Source organism: Nannobrachium achirus (genome assembly GCF_963921795.1).
Source record: "Nannobrachium achirus genome assembly, chromosome: 9".
NCBI classification, from domain to species: Eukaryota; Metazoa; Chordata; class Actinopteri; order Myctophiformes; family Myctophidae; genus Nannobrachium; species Nannobrachium achirus.
In genome coordinates, this window is record NC_137818.1 from 48571110 (window position 1) to 48596139 (window position 25030).

At 45.8% G+C, this 25030-nt stretch overlaps 1 protein-coding gene across 2 annotated transcripts in view; it reads left to right on the top strand.

Annotated features, from left to right (window-relative positions):
* The window catches only part of agrn (agrin), a 295737-nt gene that overhangs the window by 113397 nt on the left and 157310 nt on the right, over positions 1–25030 (top strand). For both annotated transcript variants that reach the window (XM_080733225.1, XM_080733226.1), the window contains exons 4-6: positions 4052–4276; positions 7820–8044; positions 11593–11799. In XM_080733225.1, the coding sequence (XP_080589351.1) occupies positions 4052–4276; positions 7820–8044; positions 11593–11799 (657 nt within the window). The remainder of the gene's footprint in view (positions 1–4051; positions 4277–7819; positions 8045–11592; positions 11800–25030) is intronic.

The following is a 25030-nucleotide window of genomic DNA, read 5'->3' on the forward strand; positions in this document are numbered from 1 at the left end:
CGCTCCGAGGATTCTTTCCCCACTTCCTCCGCACAGTGGCAGGGCCGTCAAAAAAAAGGGGGGAAGGGGGGGGGGGGGGGGGGGGGAGGAAGGGGTGAACACATTTCAAGGTTATTTCGAGGCTGTGTACGCTGCATAACAAACTCTGCGCTGGTGCAGTGGTCGGCGGCGGGGCGTTTACTCCGCCTTTCACCGCCGTCTTCCGTGTTTCCTGCGGCCAGAGGGGACACGCTAGGGGTTGTTAACGGGCAACGAGGTCACCCCGCGTTTTATTGTTGAGCTAATTAGCTGCAAATTACAGCCCTGGTCGCACGCTTTGTGCTGGTAGTACGGACTGGCAGGCTTTCAGGCAGCAACCATGGGCTCTGTGTTTTCATGCAGGTCTTTGGGCCTTTAAGAGGTCAGGCACGTGCACACATCAAAGGGGGCTTGAGCTCCTGCCCTTTCAAACGTCTGTAAAAAGTGCCCTCTCCAGACCATGAATGCTGTTTTTTCTATGGTGAAAGAAATGCAAATGCCCCTCTTTCCATGCCGTACCTGAAGGCAGCATTCAAGAGAATTGTCTTGTCCAAACTCTCCTGAACTTGAATGCAGCATCTTATGTTAAAAGAATTGCCCTCTTTGTGTAGAAACATCTCCACATTGACTTGATTATGCTTAGTTCAGTGTGGTATCAAGCACCGGAAATAGCCGACCTCCAAGCTGAGCTTGGAGGTCGGCTATTTTCAATATTTTCACCAAAAGGCCCTTTTAGAAATGTTCAGCCCCTGCCTCTCTAACATTCTCTGCACGTCCCTCCTAGAGGTTATTGTTTGGGTAGCGCCGGTAAGTGTCGCGTGTGGCTCAGGAGGTTGAGCGGCCCCCTGGGAGCCACAGGGTCCCTGGTTCAATTCCTGGTTTTGTGTAGAAATGTCCTTGGGCAAGACACTGAACCGAACAATGCCATGGCTGCCCATTGCTCCTAATGAGGAATTACACTTAGTTGCGTGACGGTGCCACCAAAGATAGCTGATCTATAAGCTTACAACGTGTCCGCCACATGCCTGTGTTATAAGCTCTTTGGTCTGCTATTTTAGGCACACGACACTGGAGCGCATCTAAGTACACATTAGGCATAATAGTTAGGATGGGTCAAATGCAGAGGACACGTTTCGCCGCTGGGATCAATAGAAGTCTAAAAAGGAAATTGAATAGCTCTTAAAAATAGATTTTTTTATTGTAATACAGCCCAAAACTAAAACACATAAAAGATTAGTGAATATGAGGCCATTGCACCAAACTACAATGACTAAATGAGACAGAGAGAGAGAGAGAGAGAGAGAGAGAGAGAGAGAGAGAGAGAGAGAGAGAGAGAGAGAAGCAGAGCGAAGACAAAGGGAAAAAGTGTCAGGAACAAGTGAAATGAGAGGTAGGGTGTGTGTGTCTGTGTGTGTGTGTGTGTCTGCGCGTGCACGTGCTTGCCTGCATGCGTGCGTACGTGTCCTTTGATCACTTGACACACAAAAATACTGCCAGCAGTACCATTCTCCCACATATCCCTGATATGCCCGCACTCTCTCCTAGCTCTCATTAACAAGGCAGCAGCACGCTCCACACGTCTTCACAAAGTGAAACATCATCTGTTTGAGCAAAAGATGAAGTCCTTCTGAAATAGCAGCGAACGCAGGTGATACAAGACTGGGTCAAAAACCTAGTATAATGCCTGGGCCACGATGGAAGCGTTCTCAATAAATGATGTATTGGTTGCGGGTGTTGTCATATACCTGTTTGTGTATAGGTGTATTTTTGTTATGCCAAATACATCAAATCAGAGGAGCGTGTGTGAAACACCGGAGGGCTTTTAAGTCCTGCCAACTGCACAGTAGCATGAATCAAAGGCAGCACACCTGGACCACCAACCAATGTGTTAACCCGTTCAGAACGGGTCCACATTATTGTGTATTATTATTTTATGCTTTAACTATTGAAAAATAGCAGGGGGGGTCGCAGCGCGGCACCGACCCCCCCCAAAATTTGAGTTACAAACGTTCACTTTGAAAATACATATATTCAAAGATTTGCACACATTTTCACGACTTTTTCAAAAATAGCAGATCTACAAGCTCGCAACGCAGCACTCAGTGCCGCGCTGTGAGCTTCTATATCTGCCATGTCCGTAGCATGGCAATACCTTGAGTGGCCACACAAGTTAAAGGAGGGGCGCTGTTGTGCAGGCACAAACACACACACACACACACACACAGATTCACCGCTCCACTTCGAACCGAGGTTTGATTTTTTGGTTTGGTTCAAATATTGCGGTCCCACCAAACCGAACTGCTGGTGATTGGCTAGTCCGTAGTTAGGCCAACTGGCCAAACGAGTGCATCTCTCCATTCCAACATGTCTCCTTTCCGACATGTCTCCATTCAGACACTAACCCTATCTCTAACCCATACCCTAAACTTAACCTCTATGGAAGTGTTGCCACTCCGACAATAAGAAGTCACTGTCGGAGTGGCGACATGTCGGAATGGAGAGCCCCCCCCCCCCCTGGCCAAACAATGTTATAACCCCATCTGTCAGTGACTGACTCTTAACATGTGCGTCTGTAAGGCTGACCCTGTTCATCCAGTCAAGAACAAAACAAATGTACAGCAAAATTAACAATGGCTTCCGGCTCCTCCATGAAATTAAATTAGTGGATGTTTGCGTCTAACAAGAGAGGTTTTGGACATGAGTAAATATTTACTCCAGGAGTGACTGGTGCAGGAAATGAGAGTGAAGCTGAAAATCGGTTCCTCTCTCTCGGGAGTGGCGCGCGGCTGCGACAGTGGATTTTGTCGACGACAGTCATACCGTATAACACTGTATGTATCCGAATGGGGGAGGGGAGGGGAGGGGAAGGCATGACAATACCGCCGTCGTTCAGGCGAAATTATAAGTTCCACCCACTATCAATGGGGATGTCGGTGGCTCGCGGCACGCTCCTAGCATGTTTAATTAGGGAGCGACCAAAGTCCGCAGAGAGGGGAGAGAACTACCTCTCTCTCTCGCTTATCCCCCCGCTCTCTCTTCCTCTCTCTTTCCCACCTCTCTCATTTGTGGAAAGGTAAATATTCAGAGGGTTCTGTTCTGCCGGTGGAGGAGAGGGGAGCATGCTTGGCATAGCAATGCGGAATGCACCGCCAATGCGAAAGAAAGCTCCCCCGATTGCAATCGGCATGGCGCCGCAAATAAAAGAGGACGTGTTTGTACAAGGGAGACAGCTGCGACAGCGCGTCCTTAGGGCCTATCGAGTAGTTCTTCAAACCCCCCAAAAAATAATGCCATGTTTTTCTGACAGCATGCTGGCGATGGCTTTAACAAGGTGCCTCGTTCCGTGACTCGGGAGGTGACAGATGTACGTCGTGCGAGCTTAACGATCCTTAGCCTTGTTACGTGCGGTGGACAAAGTATTCAACCGCAGTAGGGCTTGAGTACTAAGTAAAAGTTGCTATTGTCAAATTTGCACTTAAGTTAGACAGCATTCAAAAATACAAATAACAAAGTGCATTTTGTTTTTTTATATCAATGCATTGCTGTATTGACATTTTCCCCAAAGAAATTATATCAGCTATTTTCACTACATTTGAAATAGAGCTTACTGTGATGTACTTTTTCCCTTCCTAGAAAGGTAGTGCAAAAGTACAATATTTGCCTTTGAAATGTAATGACGTGAAAGTATGTACTGTATCTATATCGTCACTGTAGGGCAGAAAGCTCGTATCCCCAAGTTCCAAATGTGGGCGTTTTTTCACAAAGTAAAGCACTGCTTCATCATACAAGGCCATCGCACAAAAGTAGTGAAAACAGCCGAGCCTCGCATCGTCTGCTTGTAGATCGGCGGTTTTCACTAGTCTATCATTTTAAAAATGACAAATACAAAACAAAAGGGGTTTTGGACCCACAAGGTTTCCACCCGACAACGACGATATGTATACTAAAAGAAAAGAAGTACAGCACTCAAGTAAACGTACTTAATAGTCACTGTCTCACAACTCATGTGTTCCCTCCTTCTTGTCCCCTGCAGCCCTCAAGGACCCGTGCAGCAAGGTGACGTGCAGCTACGGCAGCACCTGCGTCCAGTCCTCAGACGGCCTGTCGGCCAAGTGCATGTGTCCCCTGGGCTGCGAGGGCAAGCCGCTGCACACGGTGTGCGGCAGCGACGGACAGGACTACCCCAACGAGTGCGAGCTCCACCAGCACGCCTGCAACAGCCAGAAGAACATAAGAGTGCAGTACCAAGGGGCCTGCGGTGAGCCTTCTCTCTCTGCTGTTGTCTTGTGTTGTGTTGTGTTGTGTTGTGTTGTGTTGTGTTGTGTTGTGTTGTGCCAGGGGTGCATGGTAACCAAGAACATTTCATTGCAGGGGCGTCAATTGGGTCCAGAGGGGAAGATAAAAGTTACTTTTAAATATAAATCCATGAATGTCTTTTTGTCTATCTGTGCTGGTCATTATGCTGTTAAATTACAGTAAAATAACTGCAAATGCAAAATTTAACAAAATGGTCACTTTAACAAGTTATTATAATTATATTCTCCACACTTGCATTCTCCCCATCTTGAAAAAAAAATTGTATATTCCCAGGTTCCGCAGGTCAGCTGCACAGGTGCAATGCATTATTGTTAATTGTGAGTTTAGAGCTCTGCACTTGAACAACCGTTCCAGGCTGTCCTATCCAGCCCAAGAAACCATAGAAACGAGGGACAAAAAAGAAAAATGTACTTCTTAAAATAAATGTATCATGTCTCTTGCTAAGGTATGGCTTACATGACTGGTGTCTTGCACGCGGGCCTTCGCGCGCGTGCAAGACACCAGTCATGTTGCCATACCTTAGCTTTTTCTGAACTGACGCCACTGTTTCATTGCTGTCGGGCAGAAACCTCTTATCTACATATTTTAACTTTTTTTAAATCCTCTCCTCGGCCTACTTCTCTCTTTTTCTACCTCAAACACCCCCGACTGGCTTCTGTTGTTTCTTCTGTCTCCATACCCTCTCTTTCTTTTGTTCTTAATTCTCATTTGCCATTCCGGCTGCCTTGGCTTCTTGCAGCTTTTTCCGCAGTGTGAATTCGTCTGTTAATTTAAAAGAGAGTTTTGTTGAAAGCTTTGTTTTTGTCTAGAACTGCTTTTTTTTCTCTTCCTCTCCCCCTTTTTCCCTTTTGTTGTTTTGTTTTCGCGGCTTGGAGGTTGTTGTCTCCCAGGGCTCGTGACCTTGTGGCGTTCTCTCTCCTGGCCGCCCAGACGGACCTAGAAATAGACAGACCATCAGAGAGAGAGAGAGAGAAAAGGGGCAACGAGACAGACTCCCTCCCTTAGCGCCAGTGGTGCACACTAACAAAGTACATTTACTTGAGTGCAGTACTTTACTCGAGTGAAAATGTGAAATGTACTGGACTTTTACTACAGTACATTTATGTATTGATTCAGGTGCAGGTGTGTTGGATAGTGAAAACTGAAGCAATCATGACAAATTATTCCATGAACAAAGATCCCACACTACAGTACATTTAAAAGACATTTATTTTGACTCCACTACATTTCTAGGAAGGGAAAAAAAGTATATTATGAGCTTGTAGATCGTCTGTTTTCACTATTATTGATAGTTTAGAACTTTGCCCACCACTGTGCGACGGGCACCTCCGGAGACGGAAGAGGGGGCACGAGGAAAGATGGATGTTCAGGTCCCCTGGCAGGAGCCTGGCAATATATATCTAACCCGAGTCGGGCTGAAGCCAGCGCTGAGTGGCCCTAACCTCCCCCACGAGGGGTGGGCAGAGGCCCAGGGGTCCAGACAGCTTTCCGACGGCCCCCTAAATCTTCCCAGAACCATTCCGTCCCGAGCCTTGGCCTAGCTAGACAAAGTGCTGTTGATTTATCCGCCGCGCCGTGGGTATTGCAGTCAGGCCAGCCACACGCTGTCTAATTGCCCCTGTGCTCAGCTGTAGGCAGACTCGGGTCCTGGAAGCCCTTCCTCTGTGTTAAACCTCAAACACCTGGAACGCTCCCCGAGTCGCGTTAGATTTGAACCACTTTAACCATTATTTTATGCTTTAACTGTTGAAAAATAGCAGATATACAAGCTCACAGCGCGGCACCGAGTGCCGCGCTGCGAGCTTGTAGATCTGCTATTTTTGAAAAATCGTGAGAAAGTCTTTGAATATCTTTGACCCGATCTTTGACCCTGACTTCTAAATCCTTCTTCTAAATCAGTGGTTCTCAAACTTTTTCATGTCAAGGACCCCCAAAATTACATTTATTTGGCCATGGACCCCCATCTCAAAATATGTTGTTCCAGGGACCCCCCAGAAGCAGAGATTTGAGTTACAAAAGACTGCTTTGAAAAATATCTATTGAAAAATGTGCGCACATTTTCCAAAAATAGCAGATCTACAAGCTCGCAGCGCGGCACTCGGTGCCGCGCTGTGAGCTTGTATATCTGCTATTTTTCAATGGTTAAAAAGCATTCAATAATTCTCGGCCTAAATGGCTTAATGGGAGGTAATGGTTTCTCCCGCAGATAATGGGCTGGCTGGCTGGTTGCAGCGCCGCGTAACACGGCCGGCGATACACCCCATTTGGGTATTTATATTTAGATAGCCTCCTCGGCGAGCCATCGCATTGTGCTGATACAAACAAGAGTCTGGTCTCGCCAGCCAAAAACGGCCCTCTCTCTCTCTCTCTGCCTTTTATGTTCCTGCATTGTTACTCTTTGTCTCACAGCCAGGGCTTTGAAAAGCCATTAAACCATTCTCTCGCTATCATTCCATCTCTGTCTCCTCCTCTCTCTCTCTCTCTCTCTCTGTCTTTGGTCCTTTCTCTCTCTCCATCAGTTTATCTCTGTCATTTCCTCCCTCAGCTCTCTCATTCAGATGAGGGCCACTACCTGCTCTCTCTCTCTCTCTCTCTCTCTCTCTCTCTCTCTATGTCCATTTCTGTCTCCTGCTGCCTCTATAACTATCCGTCTCATGCTGTCAATCTGTCTCTCTCTCTCTCTCTCTCTCTCTCTCTCTCTCTCTCTCTCTGCCCTGTATATTGACCTCTATCCTGGAGTGTGTGTGTGTGTGTGTGGAATGACTCGCCATAGCTTGTCCAGAGCATTAACACATCTCAGCGGTACATAAATCCTTTTGTCTCTCTCCGTGCTCCAACGAGGGCCAGCAGGATAAGGATCCCGTCTCGAGACGCGTGCCCCCCCGCCCCCTCTCTGCTGACCCCTCCATCATCCACCACGATTCCATTACGATCCTATAGCCGATACGGCCGCGCACGCAAGACCGCGCGATGCATGCGAAACCCCCGAAGGAAAGGATAGGGACGTAACAAGGACCATATCAAGCAGATCATGTCTTCATCTATTTGACACCTGTCTACACTAATATCCCAGAACTCTACTCGCTTCTGAGCTACCGCTATCACTACTGCCTCTTCTCTTCTCTTCTCTTCTCTTCTCTTCTCTTCTCTTCTCTTCTCTTCTCTTCTCTTCTCTTCTCTTCTCTGTATTTTTGAAATATTGTGAACAATCCTTGCATAAAATCAGGGCTTTTTAGCCCTGATTTTAGTCGGTTTTGGGCCGGTTTGGGGCTGGTTTGGGTCCACTCCCTCCATTTCGGCACCCCCTCGGCGCCCCCTCTAGGATGGCTCTCTAGGCGGCCGCCTATACTGCCTATAGCTAAAAACGTCTCTGCCTAAAATGCACAAAATAGGGACACCAATGTTAATGTGGTTGATACCCCCTCGGCTCTGACGTTCTCTCTCCACTGTCTCTCTCTCTCTGTCTCGGTTTCTCTCTCCACAGACCCCTGCAAGGACAGTGAGAACAGCCTGAACGTCTTGTGTCGGGTGGAGGCTCGCACCCGCCAGTCGGTGGTCTTCGCCCCGGCCGAGACCTGCGTGCCGGACCCGGAGCCACTGTGTGCCAGCGACGGGCAGTCCTACACCAGCGAGTGTGCCATGATGCGCACGGGCATGCAGTGGGGCATCGACCTCAGGAAGATCCATAGCGGCCGCTGCAAGAAGCTAGGTACAATAGAAAGCAAATTAAATTATATTGTGTGAGCAACCAACCTTTGTCTGTAGACCGACAGACAGACAGAAAGAGATCTTTCGGATCAATCAACCTTACAGTGAATCTTAGCTACTTAGCCTTCCATTCGTCCAACACCAATCTTTACTGATTGATTCGTAAGTCATTCAACCTTGAATGTGGCTTCTTGTAAAGCTGGCATCTCGCTCCTACAACAGCATATAACGTTACAACACAGATGAAATGGCACCGGCAAAGGTCGACTCTGTAACCAGATTTGGTTCCACGGCGCGTAGATAAACAATTGTAAGGTCTTCGGGGTCTGTGGCTATCCATGCTAGCAGGAGCCTTCACTGGCTCGATAAGAGCACCCCCGAGCTGGTATCTGTGGTATTAGAAAACGCTCCTTTAAGCCTTAGTCAACACAGAGCTGTCAGGCCTTTACTGTACGTCAGATAGCCATCGGGGCAAAATCCAATTTCCCCGCTGTGTGTGTGTGTGTGTGTTGCTGTTGCTGGTGAGGCCTCGGCGTAGCGCTGCCTCTGTAGGGTCTGTGACGCTGACATGAGGAACCCCCTCCCCCCACACACACACGCACCTCCCCCTCCCCCTCCCCCCTAACAAGGCCCAAGACAAGAAGGAAAGACGGCGGGGTCGCCCCCCTGTCAACGGAGGAGCGTGACGGAGCGTTTTACCCCGTCTGCTCCGTCCGTCTTGACGCCGTGATGGAAGGGATGCGGCGCGTTTGAGCTCACTCACACAGGGCTGAAACCCTATAGTCTCTGTAGTGTTATGTGTATGTATGTGTGTTTGGGTGTAAAAAACAAAACAAAAATAATGGTTGGTAGTGCGTGCTCACAATTTGCAATTTACGTGAAAGCAGAAATAGACCTCTCTGTGTTTCTCCCCTCGTCTCTCGCCTGCATGCGTGTCTTTTCAAACGAGTGAACAATTCAATTTGAAACGGAACGGCGTGAAATCATAGTCCTCAGCACAGCACAATCTGGTAGCTGATGAAAATGGCCGCCTCTTCGTCTTTGTAACCGTGGCATCGTACATCGTGGCTGTCGCGGTGGAAACCTGGTATCTCCAAAACGGTTGCTTGTCAGGAAATGGGGGGAAAAGAACATGTGTTCCAGTGAATTTGTCACAAGCTTTTGTTATTACTTTTCCTTTAGTTCAATATTCATGAGACCCACAGACAGACACAACCACTTCCATTCTCACTTAAAAAAAACTATAATCTGAAATACAAAGTTGAATTCAATCCTTTGATTTAACACTTTATTAACACGATTATTACAGGTACCGTCAGGTAGTACAGTCAAATGCTATGCTGATAAGGATAAAGGCTCTTTTCCACCGGCAGCGATAACGATGACGATAACAATTTAAAAAAGTGGGTTTTCAATTGAAGTGGATCGGCAGCATCCTCCCAACACCGATAAAGACAACGATAGCCGACAACTACATCGTTAGGATCAACAACGATGTGGTTAAGATCACGGTTATATGGAACTGGGTCTCTGACAAACAGCTCGAGGTGCGCTCTGCGCGAGCGGCTGTTAATTGGCGCCTCTTCACATTGATGTCCGATAACTTTATCGGACATCAATGTGAAGGCATAATTATCGCTGTGATATTTTATGGCTATCGTCATCGTTATCGCTGCCGGTGGAAAAGGGCCTTAACACATTGTGGTCCATTGTACTCAATTCATCAGGAAGACGTACAGTACAATACCTGAAACATGGAGATACGAGGTTTCCGCCCGACAGCATGGACATTCCTCAGCTCTGTCGCCCAGACAAGTCCCTGATGTGATGAAGTGAAGCCTTTTAAAAGAAAAGGGGAAGAATCAATTGAATTTGCGGGTTACAAATGTGATCCAGTGATGAAGAATAGAACCTATTCAAAGCATCGAGTGCCTCCAGATAGAAGGGAGTCCGTCTCTAATGGCTTTGACTCACTTCCATGACAAAGTTTCTATTCGTATATATATATTTTTTTCAATTCTTCCATCTCTCCCTTCTGGCTGATCTGTGGGCCCTTGTGAATTGTATTGCTTGGAGTTCAACCATTTTCAGCCTGCCATCAAACTCATTATATCGTCACTGTCGGGCAGAAACCTCGTATCTACAAGTTTCAAATTTGTAAATCTTTTCGCAAAGCAAAGCCCTGCTTCATCATACAAGGCCGTCCCACAAAAGTAGTGAAAACGGCTGATCTACAAGCACACAACGCCTCGCACTCGCGTGCTTGTAGACCGGCTGTTTTCACTAGTTTAAATCATTTTTAAAATGATAAATACAAAACAAACGGTTTTGGACATACAAGGTCTCCACCCGACAACGACGATAATGTAACGTATAAAATGAAAAAGAAAAGCTATGGTTAAAGTTTAGGGTTTCGGCGAAGCAGATATCGAGTCATTTTTATATAACTCTCCATTGCGGTGTACATATTACAGCAACTTATTGCCGTGTTACATATACAGTATATACAGTATATTTATAAGGATTTTTTTTCCCTTGGTTGTCATAAATACTGTATACTTCACTTTGTGAGGTCTTGCGCGTGGAGGCGATGATTGCAACGCGGCCACTTTCAGCCGACGCGCATTCAGGGCTTATCCCGTCTGCTCGCCAGAAAAAAGATCCAATTCAAGTGGGGGGGGGAAATGAGGGCGGTTCAACTCGGCAGTGAGGTTTACTGCGAGGACGCTACCATGCAATACTAACAGCATTATACACATAAGTCTCTCCCTCGCTGGATCTAGGCTACTGTAATCCCCCAACTCCACCAGTCAAGTCAAATTTCCTCATCCGTTCAATATACTGGCTGAATAGCGTCGATTCTGGGGCTTCTCGGTTCCTTTCCAGGTGGGATAAGTTCCCCACGTCGAAACTTTATTTCTTTCCGCTGAGGCTCAGATTTCCTTTTTTTTTTTTTTCTTTTTTTTTTACGACAGCCATCTTTCAGTGCCGTTCACTCGGTGAACTTTCTCTCCCCTCTCTCCTCTTTCAGTGGTATAAAGTAACTAAGTACATTTACTTAAGTATTGTACTTAAGTTCAATTTTGAGATATTTGTTCTTTACTTGAGTATTTCACATTTTCAATACTTTTACTTCTACTCCATTACATCTCAGAGGAAGATATTTTACTTTTACTCCACTATAATTATTTGACAACTTTAGTTACTAGTTAATTTATAGATTTCTATTATTATTACAAAACATACATTAACCACTTTAGCTCTGTATACTGTATTGAAAATAGCCGATCTACAAGCTCACAAAGCGCTGTGGCGTGAGCTTGTAGATCTGCTATTTTCAAAAGATTTGTATACATTTGAAAACCTGAAATGGGACATTCTACATAACGAGTACTTTGGGACATTCTGCATAACAAGTACCTTTACTTTCGGTACTTTAAGTACATGTGGATAGCAATACTTTTGTACTTTATTTTACTTTCTACTTTCTATGTATTGCTACATTGCAGTATTGAAACTTTAACTTTTCCCACCCCTGTCCTCTTCCAGAGGAGTGCAAGGAGGAGTGTTCCTACAACGCCGTGTGCCTGGTGGAGCGTCTGGGCGTGCGCTGCTCCTGCGAGCCCATCCAGTGCGACGGCACCTACAGGCCGCTGTGCGGCAAGGACGGGCGCACGTACGCCAACGACTGCGAGCGCCGCCGCGCCGAGTGCCTGGCCAAGACGCACATCCCCATCAAGCAGCAAGGGCCCTGTGGTGAGTGGTCCCCCTGGTGGTGGTGGTGGTGTGGCGGGGACCTGTCCTTATGTTTCCCTCCCTGGTGTATTCCAATGTGTTGCTTCCTTCCAGTGTTGTTTTTGACAGCAAATTTTGATTTAGTTTTAGTCATTTTAGTAAATGTAATTTAGGTTTAGTCATAATTTAGTCACCTGAAAAGTTTTAGTTTTAGTCTAATTTTAGTCGACTAAATATCATAAGATTTTAGGGGACTAAATCTACAGTTGATTTAGTCGACTGAAATGTATTTTGGCAGGCCTTGATGGCATCGTAATGACTGATTTTACACTTGGTTGCATGCTGAAAATAGCGGATCTACAAGCTCACAACGCGTCGCAGCTTGTAGATCGGCTATTTTCAGCACGCAACACCTGAGAGCAACCAAACGTAAAATGACTCTCTTCTCCACTATAGTCCCACCCTAACGTTTTAGTCTAGTTTTTATTTTGTTGACCAAATTGTCAATATATTTAGTCCTAGTTTTAGTCATCACAGCTTAGCTTATTTAGTTTTTATTTAGTTTTCAAAAAAGGCAGTCAACAAACATTTTTCGTCATAGTTTTAGTCGACGAAATCAACACTGCTTCCTTCCTTGTTTTCCCAGGCTAAAACGTTTTTTGTCCTGTACATTTTGTACAGGCGTTATGTGTGTGTGTGTGTCTTTGTTTACTGGTCCGGGGAGTGTGTTGTGTGGAGGGATTGTTCAAACGGGGGCAGGGGTGTTTATGCCTGTGTTCCTTCAGAAAAGCGTGCCTCGTTTTATATCGCCTCCCATCAACCCCATCTCTACGCCATCCGTTACGCTCCATCCATCCCATCCTCTCATCTCTCCCATGCCACAAAAAACAAGACAAAAACCCTACCATATTTCACTGATCTACCTTTACCACTCCCGTCGTTTTCTCTCTTCCCCTGTTCCTCTTTATTATGTCTCGTCTCTGTTCTGTCTGCTTTCTTTGTATTAAAAAAGAAGGTGTTCTTCTCTTGTTTCAGTGCGTCAGTCAGTCAGTCAGTCAGTCAGTCAGTCGGTCAGTCTGTCTGTCTGCCTGTCTGTCTGTGTTTGTCTGGCTATCTCTGGGACATACCACGCCGCTACGGATGGGGGAGACCCCTCGTAATGGCGGATTCTTCCCGTCCACTTTAAGGGTGGAGCCGGGGGGGAAGGTGGTAGTGTCCTCCCCCCCTCGGGCCCTAGGCGCTCCTTCAAGTGGACCCAACAGGAGTGGTCAATGTCAATATGTTCCTGCTTTGTCCTGCTGTGTCTGTCTGTCTGTCTGTCTGTCTGTCTGTCTGTCTCTCTCTCTGTCCCTCTTGTCACTCGACACTTTCTCCCTCCCGGCGTACCTGCTTGTGAAGAGAGCATCTGCGAGGTTGGAAAAGTGTTCTTCCCTTCTGTGTGTCCCGTCTAAACCCGAACCCCCTCCTCCCTGACCCTGTCCCACCCTCACCAACCCAGCCCCTGACCTGACCTTTTTTGCATGCCGGAACGCATGTCAGACCCCCCGACCGTATAACCTCTCAAACGGCCCTCCTTGATCCAGTGTGCCTGCCGAAAACAAAACATGAGCTACAGAAAGCTACATAAAGCTACAGTAGTGTACAAAAAGAACCGTGGGGGTTCCATATACTGGCGCTGTCATTTTTTTGAGAAGCTGAACGCTAAAGTCTTCTGTAGGGGCTGATGTCGAGACATGTGCCGCCGCTCATTAGCATTTTGTTGCCATTTCCGGGGCACATAACCAGTGAAATTTCACCCGGGCCGCTTATAGTATGTACTTTTGCTTTCATTTCATTACTTCTTACTAAATTCACTTTTTGCTCCCTCACCCTCGCACACACACACCCACACCCACACACCCTCGCGCACACACACACACACACACACACACACACACACACACACACTTGTCTATCCTGCCACTGGGCAGAACTTTGAGCTGTATGTTCCTTTAATGCATTTGGATTTACATTTGCATATTTTGCAAAACAGACTGCCGCCGCAAACGCCACCCCCGCCCCCCACCTTTTTGGATTTAATTAAACATCAAAAGAGCCAAGCGGAGGTACCCTGTGAGACTGTTGGATTAGTCACACTGATGAAGGTGTGTGTGTGTGTGTGCGTGTGCGTGTGTGTGTTTGTGACAGCGACTCGTTGAGTGAGTCCATGAGTGAGTTGGAGAGTGTCAGTGTGTGCATGAAAAAGTGGCTGTGTGTGCGTGCGTGCGTGCGTGCGTGCGTGCGTGCATGCGTGCGTGCGTGCTCGCGCGTGTGTATGAATATTTGAAAACCTGCGTCCCAGTCTCTTGACACCTGTGTACACAGTTTGAAGTTTAATTATAAATGTATAGTCTTTATTTATTTACACTCTCTCTTCCTGTAGATGTTTGCCACTCTCTCTCTCAGTATGTTGTGAGGGCTGAGGTCAGAATAGATCAGTGGTGGAAAGAAACTAAGTACATTTACTCAAGTACTGTACTTTGAGGCACATATCGTCGTTGTCGGGTGAAAATCTTGTATGTCCAAAACCGTTTGTTTTGCATTTATCATTTTGAAAATGATTTAAACTAGTGAAAACAGACGATCTACAACACAATCTACAATGGTGCGAGGCGTTGTGTGCTTGTAGATCGGCTGTTTTCACTATACTTTTGTGCGATGGCCTTGTCTGATGAAACAGTGCTTTACTTTGCAAAAAACATACCAATTTGAAACTTGGAGATACAAGGTTTCCACCCGTCAACGACGATATTATAATATTTACCCCACTACAATTATTTGAAAACTTTGCAATGCAAGTTACTTTTAGAAAATAATGTTTAATACAAACCGATATTCTACACTTGTAGCTTGGAGATCTTGTAGATCAAACTGTATTTCTTTATCTGACAAAATGTTTACATATAAAGAATGTAAATGACTACTTTTACATTTGGTACTTTAAGTTTGTTTTGAAGTCGATACAACATTTTTACTTTTACTCAAGGCTACATGACGTCTAGTTGTATTTTACATTCTGCCTGCGGGGCATAAAGGATTCACAACCCTGACAAGCACAGAGCTGAGGGATGCATGGGTCATGTGTGTATATTATGTATGTATGCATGTGTACAGTATTATGTCTGTCTGTGTGTGTGTGTGTGTGTGTGTGTGTGTGTGTGTGTGTGTGCGTGTGCGTGTGCGTGTGTCTGTGCCTGTGCCTGTGCCTGTGCGGCTATGGAGCAATCAATAGCCCACACTGAGCGGGAGTTAGCTAGTACACACAAACACACACACGCACGCACGCATGCACGCATGCACACACACACGTGTGCACACTCACTCTCCCACTCCCACTGTGTTTTTTGCTATGACAGTGTTTGCCACTGTATCACATTGTATTTAGCCATCTCAGCACTAACACAATGAACCATGTGCAAACACACCCACAAACACGCACGCACGCACGCACGCACGCACGCACACGCACACACGCACACGCACACACGCACCTGCACCCCAAGGCTTTGAAACTTTTCAATCATCTGCAAAGAAGGAGAGTTTTCGACACAAATCATAGCCTGCCGCCGCTTTCTCCGCCTCTCCTCGCGTCGGGCGGGGCCGACGTAATCGATCGGAGCGTCAGTCGTCAAGCGGATGAAATTCTCCAGACCTGACACCGTCGTAAATCTCCCCACGCGAGGGCCATCGGCCCGGGCCTCACTCACTCACTCTCGCGCGCTGTCCCCGAAAGGGACAACACATGCCAGCCAGAGTCCACGAGGCCGTCTTGACTGTTAAAGTCTCCCCCGGTAAACAGCGTGATTGATACGAGCGCTCTGTCACTTACTGTAGACCAGGGCCTCTAAAACAGTGGTTCTCAACCTTTTCAGGCCGCGACGCCCAAAATAATCATATTTTAACTGGGGACCCCCCACCTCCCTGACGAACACTATAAGTTGAGACATTACATCTTGTATAACACGTTTTTTTTGTGAAAATAGCCGATCTACATGCTCACAACGCCTCGCATTTTGTGAGCATGTAGATCGGCTATTTTCAAAATTTCTGCCTCTAATATTTGACAATTTTGGGTGTTTAATTCGTCATTTTAGAGGTATTAAAAAGTCCTCAAATTGTCACTTTAGAAATGTGCAGATACCCTCTATACACTTAAACTGCATTTTGGTTTGTTTACTGTTGAGTGAGAAAACAAGGTTGCACATTAAAGGAAAATTCCAGAATAAAACATATTAATCCTTAATCAGCCTTTTATCACGTCTGTACATACCTGGTATGATGGATTTTTATCATAGTCCTTCCAGTTTTTACTTCTCCTGGACTCCTCAGATCTCTCTCCCACAGCCAAAACGGCGGTCATTTGTGGTCCTCCAAAAGCGCTAATTTTCACCGCTGCAAAGTTACTTTTTTCTTCATAAATCTGCTATTTATAGTTCCAAGAGAGCCAGTAATCCACTGTTTTATCGCGGGTTGAGGGAAATGGCCGTTGTTGACATGATCCCAATAGTACTCACAGAAGAAGAATGAAGTCTCGCGTCTCGCGTGATTACCGCGTTTCCTTTAGCTTTTTCTTTAGCGCAAAAGAAAGCTTTCTCCTGGAGTTATTACAGCCAGTATGTACACAACAAGGCATCGTGGTATATATATAAAAAATAAGAAAGCAGAAGAATATAATCTAGTTAGTCTATTGATCGCTAGAATCTAGTAATATGACTGAGAAGGATTCATAACAAAGCATTTTAACGGACTTCCTGTAGTCATAAGGTAATTCTATTACCTTTATTTATTTTATTTTTTCCTCAATACATTTCTTCGATTTTATTTATTATTTATTTATGGAATTACTTTATAGTAAAGTTATTTTAGTTATAAAATAACTTTGACGTGTATTATTATTTGTAAACAATGTAGGCTACAATATAATCACAAAATAATCGTATTTTCCTCAAGACATTCTGCAATGCCTCACCAAATAAACGTTAGGTAAAAAGTACCTCATGAAAGACACGTTTCTGTGGTCATGAGGTAATTTTTACCTAAAGTTTATTTGGTGAGGCATTGCAGAATGTCTTGAGGAAAATACGATTATTTTGTGATTATATTGTAGCCTACATTGTTTACAAATAATAATACACGTCAAAGTTATTTTATAAGTAATTCCATGAATAAATAATAAATAAAATCGAAGAAATGTATTGAGGAAAAAATAAAATAAATAAAGGTAATAGAATTACCTTATGACTACAGGAAGTCCGTTAAAATGCTTTGTTATGAATCCTTCTCAGTCATATTACTAGATTCTAGCGATCAATAGACTAACTAGATTATATTCTTCTGCTTTCTTATTTTTTATATATATACCACGATGCCTTGTTGTGTACATACTGGCTGTAATAACTCCAGGAGAAAGCTTTCTTTTGCGCTAAAGAAAAAGCTAAAGGAAACGCGGTAATCACGCGAGACGCGAGACTTCATTCTTCTTCTGTGAGTACTATTGGGATCATGTCAACAACGGCCATTTCCCTCAACCCGTGATAAAACAGTGGATTACTGGCTGTCTTGGAACTATAAATAGCAGATTTATGAAGAAAAAAGTAACTTTGCAGCGGTGAAAATTAGCGCTTTTGGAGGACCACAAATGACCGCCGTTTTGGCTGTGGGAGAGAGATCTGAGGAGTCCAGGAGAAGTAAAAACTGGAAGGACTATGATAAAAATCCATCATACCAGGTATGTACAGACGTGATAAAAGGCTGATTAAGGATTAATATGTTTTATTCTGGAATTTTCCTTTAAGCTAATCATCTGGCATCATCTGGGTCGGGGCCCGACCCACATGTTGAGAACCACTGCTCTAAAACACCTCCATGCCAAGGACCCCCAAATTGTATTTGGCCGCGGACCCCCGCTTGAAAAGATGTTGTGCCATAAGAGGAGATTTGTGTCAATATTGTTTTCACAGCGTGTCGCATCGCAACACATTGCGAGCTTGTAGATAGCCTATTTTTGAATAGCCAAGAAATTACAGTTAAATGTTAAAATATCACATCTTGTCCCCCTGGACTTCCCTCAAGGACCCCTTGACACATTCAGAACCAGTGACTCAGACTTCCTGCTGCCCACATGCAGGGCTTTAGAACCACTAACTTACTTTCATGTTCACTGATGTTTAGTTTCTACTTAGTTCCAAGTATAGCCGATCTTTAAGTTCACAAGGCACAGATGGGCTGTGTTGAGAGCACTGAGGAGGACAATGAACACGGCAGAGCCTGGCTCACACACCCAGCTAGTAAATAAGAGAGTGGTGTGACCTTGAGGAGGAGAAGAGATGTTCCTGTCACAGGATGAGTGGGTACAGCTGCTGCTCGCAGACACACTGACTCAGACCTCCTCAGTTAACTGAACGGAGGCGAGACAAGATTGTTTTTTTTTTTTTTTACTGGCGTCTATACAGATGCTTGTTAGCGATGTGTCCGTGTGCGTGAATATCTTGCCTGTCCTCGGGGAGTGGGGGGAAAGGGAGGGCCTCGCACAAAAATAATTTGGTCATTGTCATTGACACAGAGCTCCGGTAAGCAGGGATCGGGGGGTGGGCGCTGTAAACAAAAACACAAAAGCTAATCAGTCACCTGCGGCAACAAGCCTCCCCAGCGAGTCCTCCTCTGATCATGATTTGCATGTTTCGGTTGATGAGCATCTCTCGGCGCCGGCTCTGGCGACACACGGCCGCGGTGATTAGGATTGCGAACAGTCGCGAGCAGGAGTACCTGTTGAACCTGAGCGACGGACCTCCGGTGCGGCGCTTCCTAATCAAGTTAATTAGCAGAAAGCGCGGCGGGAGCCAGACTGACAAGCGGCAGACAAGAGGACCGAGCGGCTGTTCCGTCTCGCTGTGGCCCCCCCGGCTGTCATGGTGGAGCGCTGTGGAGACGCTTGGGTCAGCAGGGTGTATTAAGAAGTGTCGTGACGTGTTTCGGGGTGTGCGTGTTCGTGTGTGTGTGTGTGTGTTCGTGTGGGTGTGCGTATGTGTGTGTGGCGTGTGCGTTTTATCAACCCTATTTCTCCCCTCTATCTTTCATACTCTACTCTCTCTATTTCTCTATTTTAGGGCTTGGCAAATAACCGGAAATATGGCGTCACAAAGATTTGGAAAATAGCGGATAACAATAGATCTATTTCACTCTAAATATTTTTATAATCGTTCATTAACGAATCGAGGCAAAGGTTTGAAACATGATATTCATAGTGATATTTCAAGTCGGCCATTACTACTCTCTCTCTCTCTCTCTGTTTTTCGAGTGTCTTTTTTTATGCGCTAGGTGTCAAGCCTTATCTAAAACTGTCTCTGACAGGCATGACTTCAAAAACAAGCGGACGCGTCTTTTTAAGTACTGACAGTGCCTACAAATGTTGTTTACATTCCATTATCCTCTTTCCGTTATCACTTGGTTATTGGAGAACCGCTGGGAGCTGCGAAAAGGAATCATTGAAGTTCTATTTATTAAGATCATAATCGCATTGATGTCCACATGAGACGCCTGCTTCTTTGCTTTTCTTCCCAAAACGATCTGAGGTGCTGAGACGTTCAAAGCCACTGGCGTTAAATAGTGGCGTCCAAGCAAGAGACATGAAGGGTTTAGTTTCCCTGACAGTCATCATGACAGCTGTGTACTCTGGCTTATGGTGGACTCGGTCGTTTGGGCGCGATCGTGTGAGCCTGACGGTATCGGCGGTTTGTTGCGGTTGGTCGCATGCAGGCCTGTCAGCTGATAACGGCCTGTCATTGCATCAAGGCGCCTGGCATTGAGGATTAACAGGGGGGAAAAAAAGAGGGGACTGCCCATAAGTCTTACATCCCATCTCATTAGTCCTAATTTGGTTAGGGTTAGGTATTAGGGTTAGGTTAGGCATAGTTTTACTGAGGTTAGGGTTAGGTTTAGGTTTAGGCATAGTATTTTTTTCAGGTTAACATTCACCAGATTCTGACTAATGGGATGTAGGAACAATGAGATGTCGGACCAATGCCATGGCACCAAAATATGAAAGGCTTGCAGCCTTGCTCCGTCCATGCATGATTGGCTGAATCAAGACATCCTGTAAATTTGGATGGATTTCGATTGGCTGTCAAGTGTTTCTATCGTTCACCAAATGGCTCTGAATGTGATCCCAGCGCTCCCATTGGGATAATGTGTGTTGTTATAGTCCTGGTGGGTGACATCACAGCACCATCCACTTGAGTTGGAATGATTTTCTAAACTGTTTATAGTTATTGTTATAGTTCTTGCTCTTGCTGCGGACGGCCCATTAGAGATTACAGAGACATCCAAAGGCCTTATTATAATTCATGGAGAAGGGACAGTCAGGAAACGCAGATCAGTATCCTACGGGGTTGGGTTTTGGAAAGTACATTTTCTCCACAGAATCTTTACAAGCACAGATTCTTTTTTGGCTTTCGAGAACAGCGGGGCTGCGGAACAATGACCCAGGCTTTAGCCAACCCTCCCTACCCTCCCACCCCCCTACGTCTGTTTGCTGGGGCGTGAACTCAGAAAAAAAAGAAAGCTCAGAGCCTGAAGGCCAGGGGCGTCACACCAAATTCTGGGCCCTGGGTACAAGGATTCGCTGCGGGGCCCCCCATGAATGTTAACTATTGAAAAATAGCAGATATACAAGCTCACAGCGCGGCACCGAGTGCCGCGCTGCAAGCTTGTAGATCTGCTATTTTTTTTAAATTGTGAAAAAGTGTGCAAGAAACCCATGTTTCCATGTCAGTGATGCTCAAACGTTTTCACGTGAAGGACCCCCAAAATGATATGAATTTGGCCACGGACCCCCATCTCAAAATATTTAGTTCCAGGGACCCACCCCTCCGGAAGCAAAATTTGAGTGACAAATGTCCGCTTAAAAAAGATTTGCACACATTTTCACGACTTTTAAAAAATAGCAGATCTACAAGCTCGCAGCGCGGCACTCGGTGCCGCGCTGTGAGCTTGTATATCTGCTATTTTTCAATAGCTAAAGTTACTAGGGCCCCTCCACCTTGGGCCCTGGTAACTCAGTCCCACGTTCCTACCCCTTGTGACGCCCCTGCTGAAGGCAGAGGGGTTGAGGCTGGCTCTCCTCCTAGCTTCCTGTGATAAGCGGTGAGCGCCATGCAGACACGGCCCGCGGCTGTGCCTTTTACCCTATGCTAATATGTCCTTTCTTCCTGCGGCTCCCCGCGCCTACTCTTAACACGCCACATCAATGTTTGTCATGATGTCAGGGAAACACAGTGGGGGCGTCTGGGCCGCACCGTTACCTGGAATCCCGGCAGGCGGAGAGTGTTTTTTTTTGTGTGTGTGTGTGTGTGTGTGTGTGTGTGTGTGTGTGTGTGTGTGTGTGTGTGTGTGTGTGTGTGTGTGTGTGTGTGTGTGTGTGTGTGTGTGTGTGTGGCAGTGATGGAAAGTAACATTTACTCAAGTACTAACTTAACTCATTCTGTGCCTATCCCGAACATGTTCGGCTTTATTTCAATCCAATGCAATTTTTTTTTTATTAATTGACTTACCCTGAGCTGCTTGTAGTGGGTGGTCCTGGCTCGTCCTACGCTAGCCAGCTAGCCATTTTACATGGTCCGACGATATATTCCATTAAAAATGGTTTAAAATACATTTTTGAGCCCCCCAATGTTCACTGAATGTTCAGCGCCGCTTCCGGAACGACGTCCAGTGTGCCTATCCCGAACATGTTCGGCTTTTTTAATGAAATGAATAAAATGATCCGAGGCCTTCTGAAGCCTGGGCCTAAATTTTCAAGCCAGTGATCGAAATCCGGGAGCCCCCCGGCCGGCCGTTAGCCGCGAACGTTGCCGCGAATCGCCGCCGAATCCAATGAAAAACCACATCTTTGGAGGCCCATATCTCTGGATTGTGTTTTTAGGGATGTGGCGCGAGGTTTATTTACGGCGAAATCGCCTAAAAATGATCTTTTAAATGACAAAATGCTAATAGCTATTCTGTAGCCATTTTCATCCGGGACCTTTCCATGACGTGCACGAACGTGAGCACTAGGGCTTTCACCAACTAGTCGACTATTCGACTAGTCGACTAGTAAAACCACTAGTCGATCTTGTAGGTACTGGTCGACTAGTCGTTAAAAAAAAAAAAAAAAACATTTTCGTTTTTTTTTTTTTTTTTTTTCTACATTATGTAGGCCTAGCAAGCTAATTTCAATTCAATTTAGTTATAGTTTTATTTTTAACAACCATTTATTTTTAACAACCATTATAAACGGAATATAATTATCCACAGTCACCCACAGTGCATCCAGCAGCATCTCCCTGACCGGCGGGGGTTAATCTCAGAGTTCACCCAAAGTTCATCCAGTGTCATTGCTGCACACCGCAGCTTGTCCACTACAGAGACTACGCTACAGTACAGAATAGTTGTCAGTTTATAATGGTAGCGCAAACAAAGCAGCAAGTGAAGAATGAAGACATAGCCTTAGTTCACAACAGACTGCCCGACGTTCGTTTGATTAGAAGTAATTAAAAGACGTGGTTTGTTTGTGTAGTGACTAGCGAGCTAGCCTAAAGCCTAGCCTAGCCAACGGGCAGAATGGATTATTGTGGACTTTGAGAGACACAGCAGATTTTGGTGAGTACATGGGTTTCCATGCCTTATTACTGTAGCAGCTATGCTGGTCTTGTTATGTTGCACACGTATGTTGTACACGTAACGAGGCACACATGGGTTTGTGTGGGTATATGTTGTCATGGTAACTTGGCTGCTGTGGAAAGCCGTGCCACTGCGCTCTTTATTATGACATAATATGTTAACGACTAGTCGACTAGTCGACTACCAGTGTCTTTGACTAGTCGATCTGTAAAAAATACTAGAAGTGAAAGCCCTAGTGAGCACGCGCGTCACTGCAACGTGAGTCCCCGGATGCTAATGCGCTCGCCGATGGGAGAAAGCTTGGCATTCTTTGGCGCCCTCTAGGGGCTGGCACTAAAACGGTTAAGAACAAGGTGCTTTTACTTTACTTGAGTATCTCCACAACATCTCAGAGGCAAATATTGTGTAATATTTATTTTACCCTTTAGTTACTAGTTACTTAAGATACAAATAAAACATAGGCTATATTAACCACTTATATATTAACCACCAAAATCTGAGAACTTTTACTTTGGTACTGTCTGTACTGCCAATGTCAAGTCAAGTTTTGAATATAGGCCTTCTACTTGTAACATTTTATATTGTTGTATTGTTACTTTTACCAAAGTACTTCTTCCAGCACTTGTGCGTAGAGGGGGAGCGTCGCGACACGTTCTGGCAGGTTGTTCCACCATAACAGGTCAGGGCGGAAGGAAGCCCCCGGTTGCCAATTGGCTCCGGCACAACCATCACCTGCATGGCTCAGACAGCCCGGGGAGTCATTTGGAATTGGTCAGGAGACCCGAGGGGGAGAGATTCTAATTTACATTTATATGAGCTCGCCGAGAGAGAGAGGCAAGGAGCCGTCTCCCAAATGATCGGTGGACGTTTCCCCTGCACGGTGCTGGGTTAATGGCACTTACAGCAGCTGTACACAGACACAGCAGGCTGCTCCGGCTACCTATACTGTACACAATGTAGGCTGGCCTACATAGAGGCTGATTAATATAACTCACACTGCATGTCTCGCGGCGGTCTGGAGTTCTGAGCGTCATATTCCACGCGACGGTGCTGCCACAAAGCGTAAAACAAGGAAATGGATGTAGTCGCGTCTTCCCCAACCAATTACAGTATGCAACATTTCATGAATGCGTCTGCCACCTTGACCAATTTTAACAGTAGTACGTGACACCGTCAGCAGAGGTCCTCCGCGGACAATGTTTTGCCGCCATTTTCGCCATGTGACACCATGTTGGACGACACTTGTCATTCAAAGCATGCTGTAAATTGTCCTTTAGGTGTGACTCAGGGAAATAAGTTTGACGTCTGCTCTCGGTACTACTTGGTGCGGTCTTGTAAATGTTTCTTTTTCATGTCAAGGACCACCCAAAATGATATGTATTGTGGCCGCCGACCCCCATCTCAAAATGTTTAGATCCAGAAAATAATAAAATATATAGCTTTGCGGTGCGGCACAAAGTGACGCGCTGTGAGCTTGTATATCTGCTATTTTTGAATAGCAGGCTATCCCGGTCTTAAATGGGTTGATTTCACTGTGAGTGGGTACAAAATGGAACAACATTATTTTTAGATTTCATTTCCATTTGTACCCTCTCAGAGTTTAGACGTCTACTACTCTGGGTACTCGGCGGGGTCTTGTCGGTGTGAACTGGAAGACGCAGCTCCTTAAATCCTGTCTGGGGGCCCAGAGCTGGGCCGCGCCACCCAAATACCACACTAATTAAAACAGCACAGTTCCACCTCGGCAGCCGGGAGATGAGACGGTGCGAGGTGACACCCAGAATATCCAAAGACCTCTCCACAGCCTCATTCTAAGCACTCTGTGTGCGTGTGCGCGTGCGTGTGCGTGTGCATATGCGTGTGTGAGTACTGTGCAGGTAAGTGTGGTGTCTGTGTGGGCATATCATTTGCATGTGTATGCGAGAGAGAGAAAGAGAGAGAGAGAGGCATATTAACTGAATGCATACAGGCCTGAGGGCTGACAGCCAGCCATTTCGAAGTCTCTCTGACTTCATCTAAAATACAGAGAGAGACAGAGATAGACAGAGACAGATTGAGAGAGAGACAGATAGACAGAGAGAGAGAGAGAGAGAGAGAGAGAGCGAGAGAGAGAGACAGATTGCTGCTTTGAATATTCAAGCCTATTCAAGCCTTCTCAGGTACCAAAGCAGGATGTATGTATACACACTAAACTTCCAGACAGAACTTTGTGGCCAATCACTGGTTTCTATTCACCTTACTCCTGGCCACTCCTACTGTGGGCCTGGCCATGCCCACTGTGGGCGTGGTCACAAATCATGTGACTAACGGCCGCTGATTCAAGCATTTCGAATACATCAGCAATATGCAATGGCCGTTATCAGCCCTGATCAGAACCATGAAATGGAGCCAGAATGGACAGATTCTACATGCTGGTATGTTGTTATCAGCCATTTTCCATATAGGTTCTTGTTTTCAGGGGAGATGACGACGGCGCGCCGTCTCAGACCTTGATCCACGTGAGACACTGCAGAGCGAGCGAGTCGCCGTGTCGAGCGGTGCGAAGGTCGCATGAGCC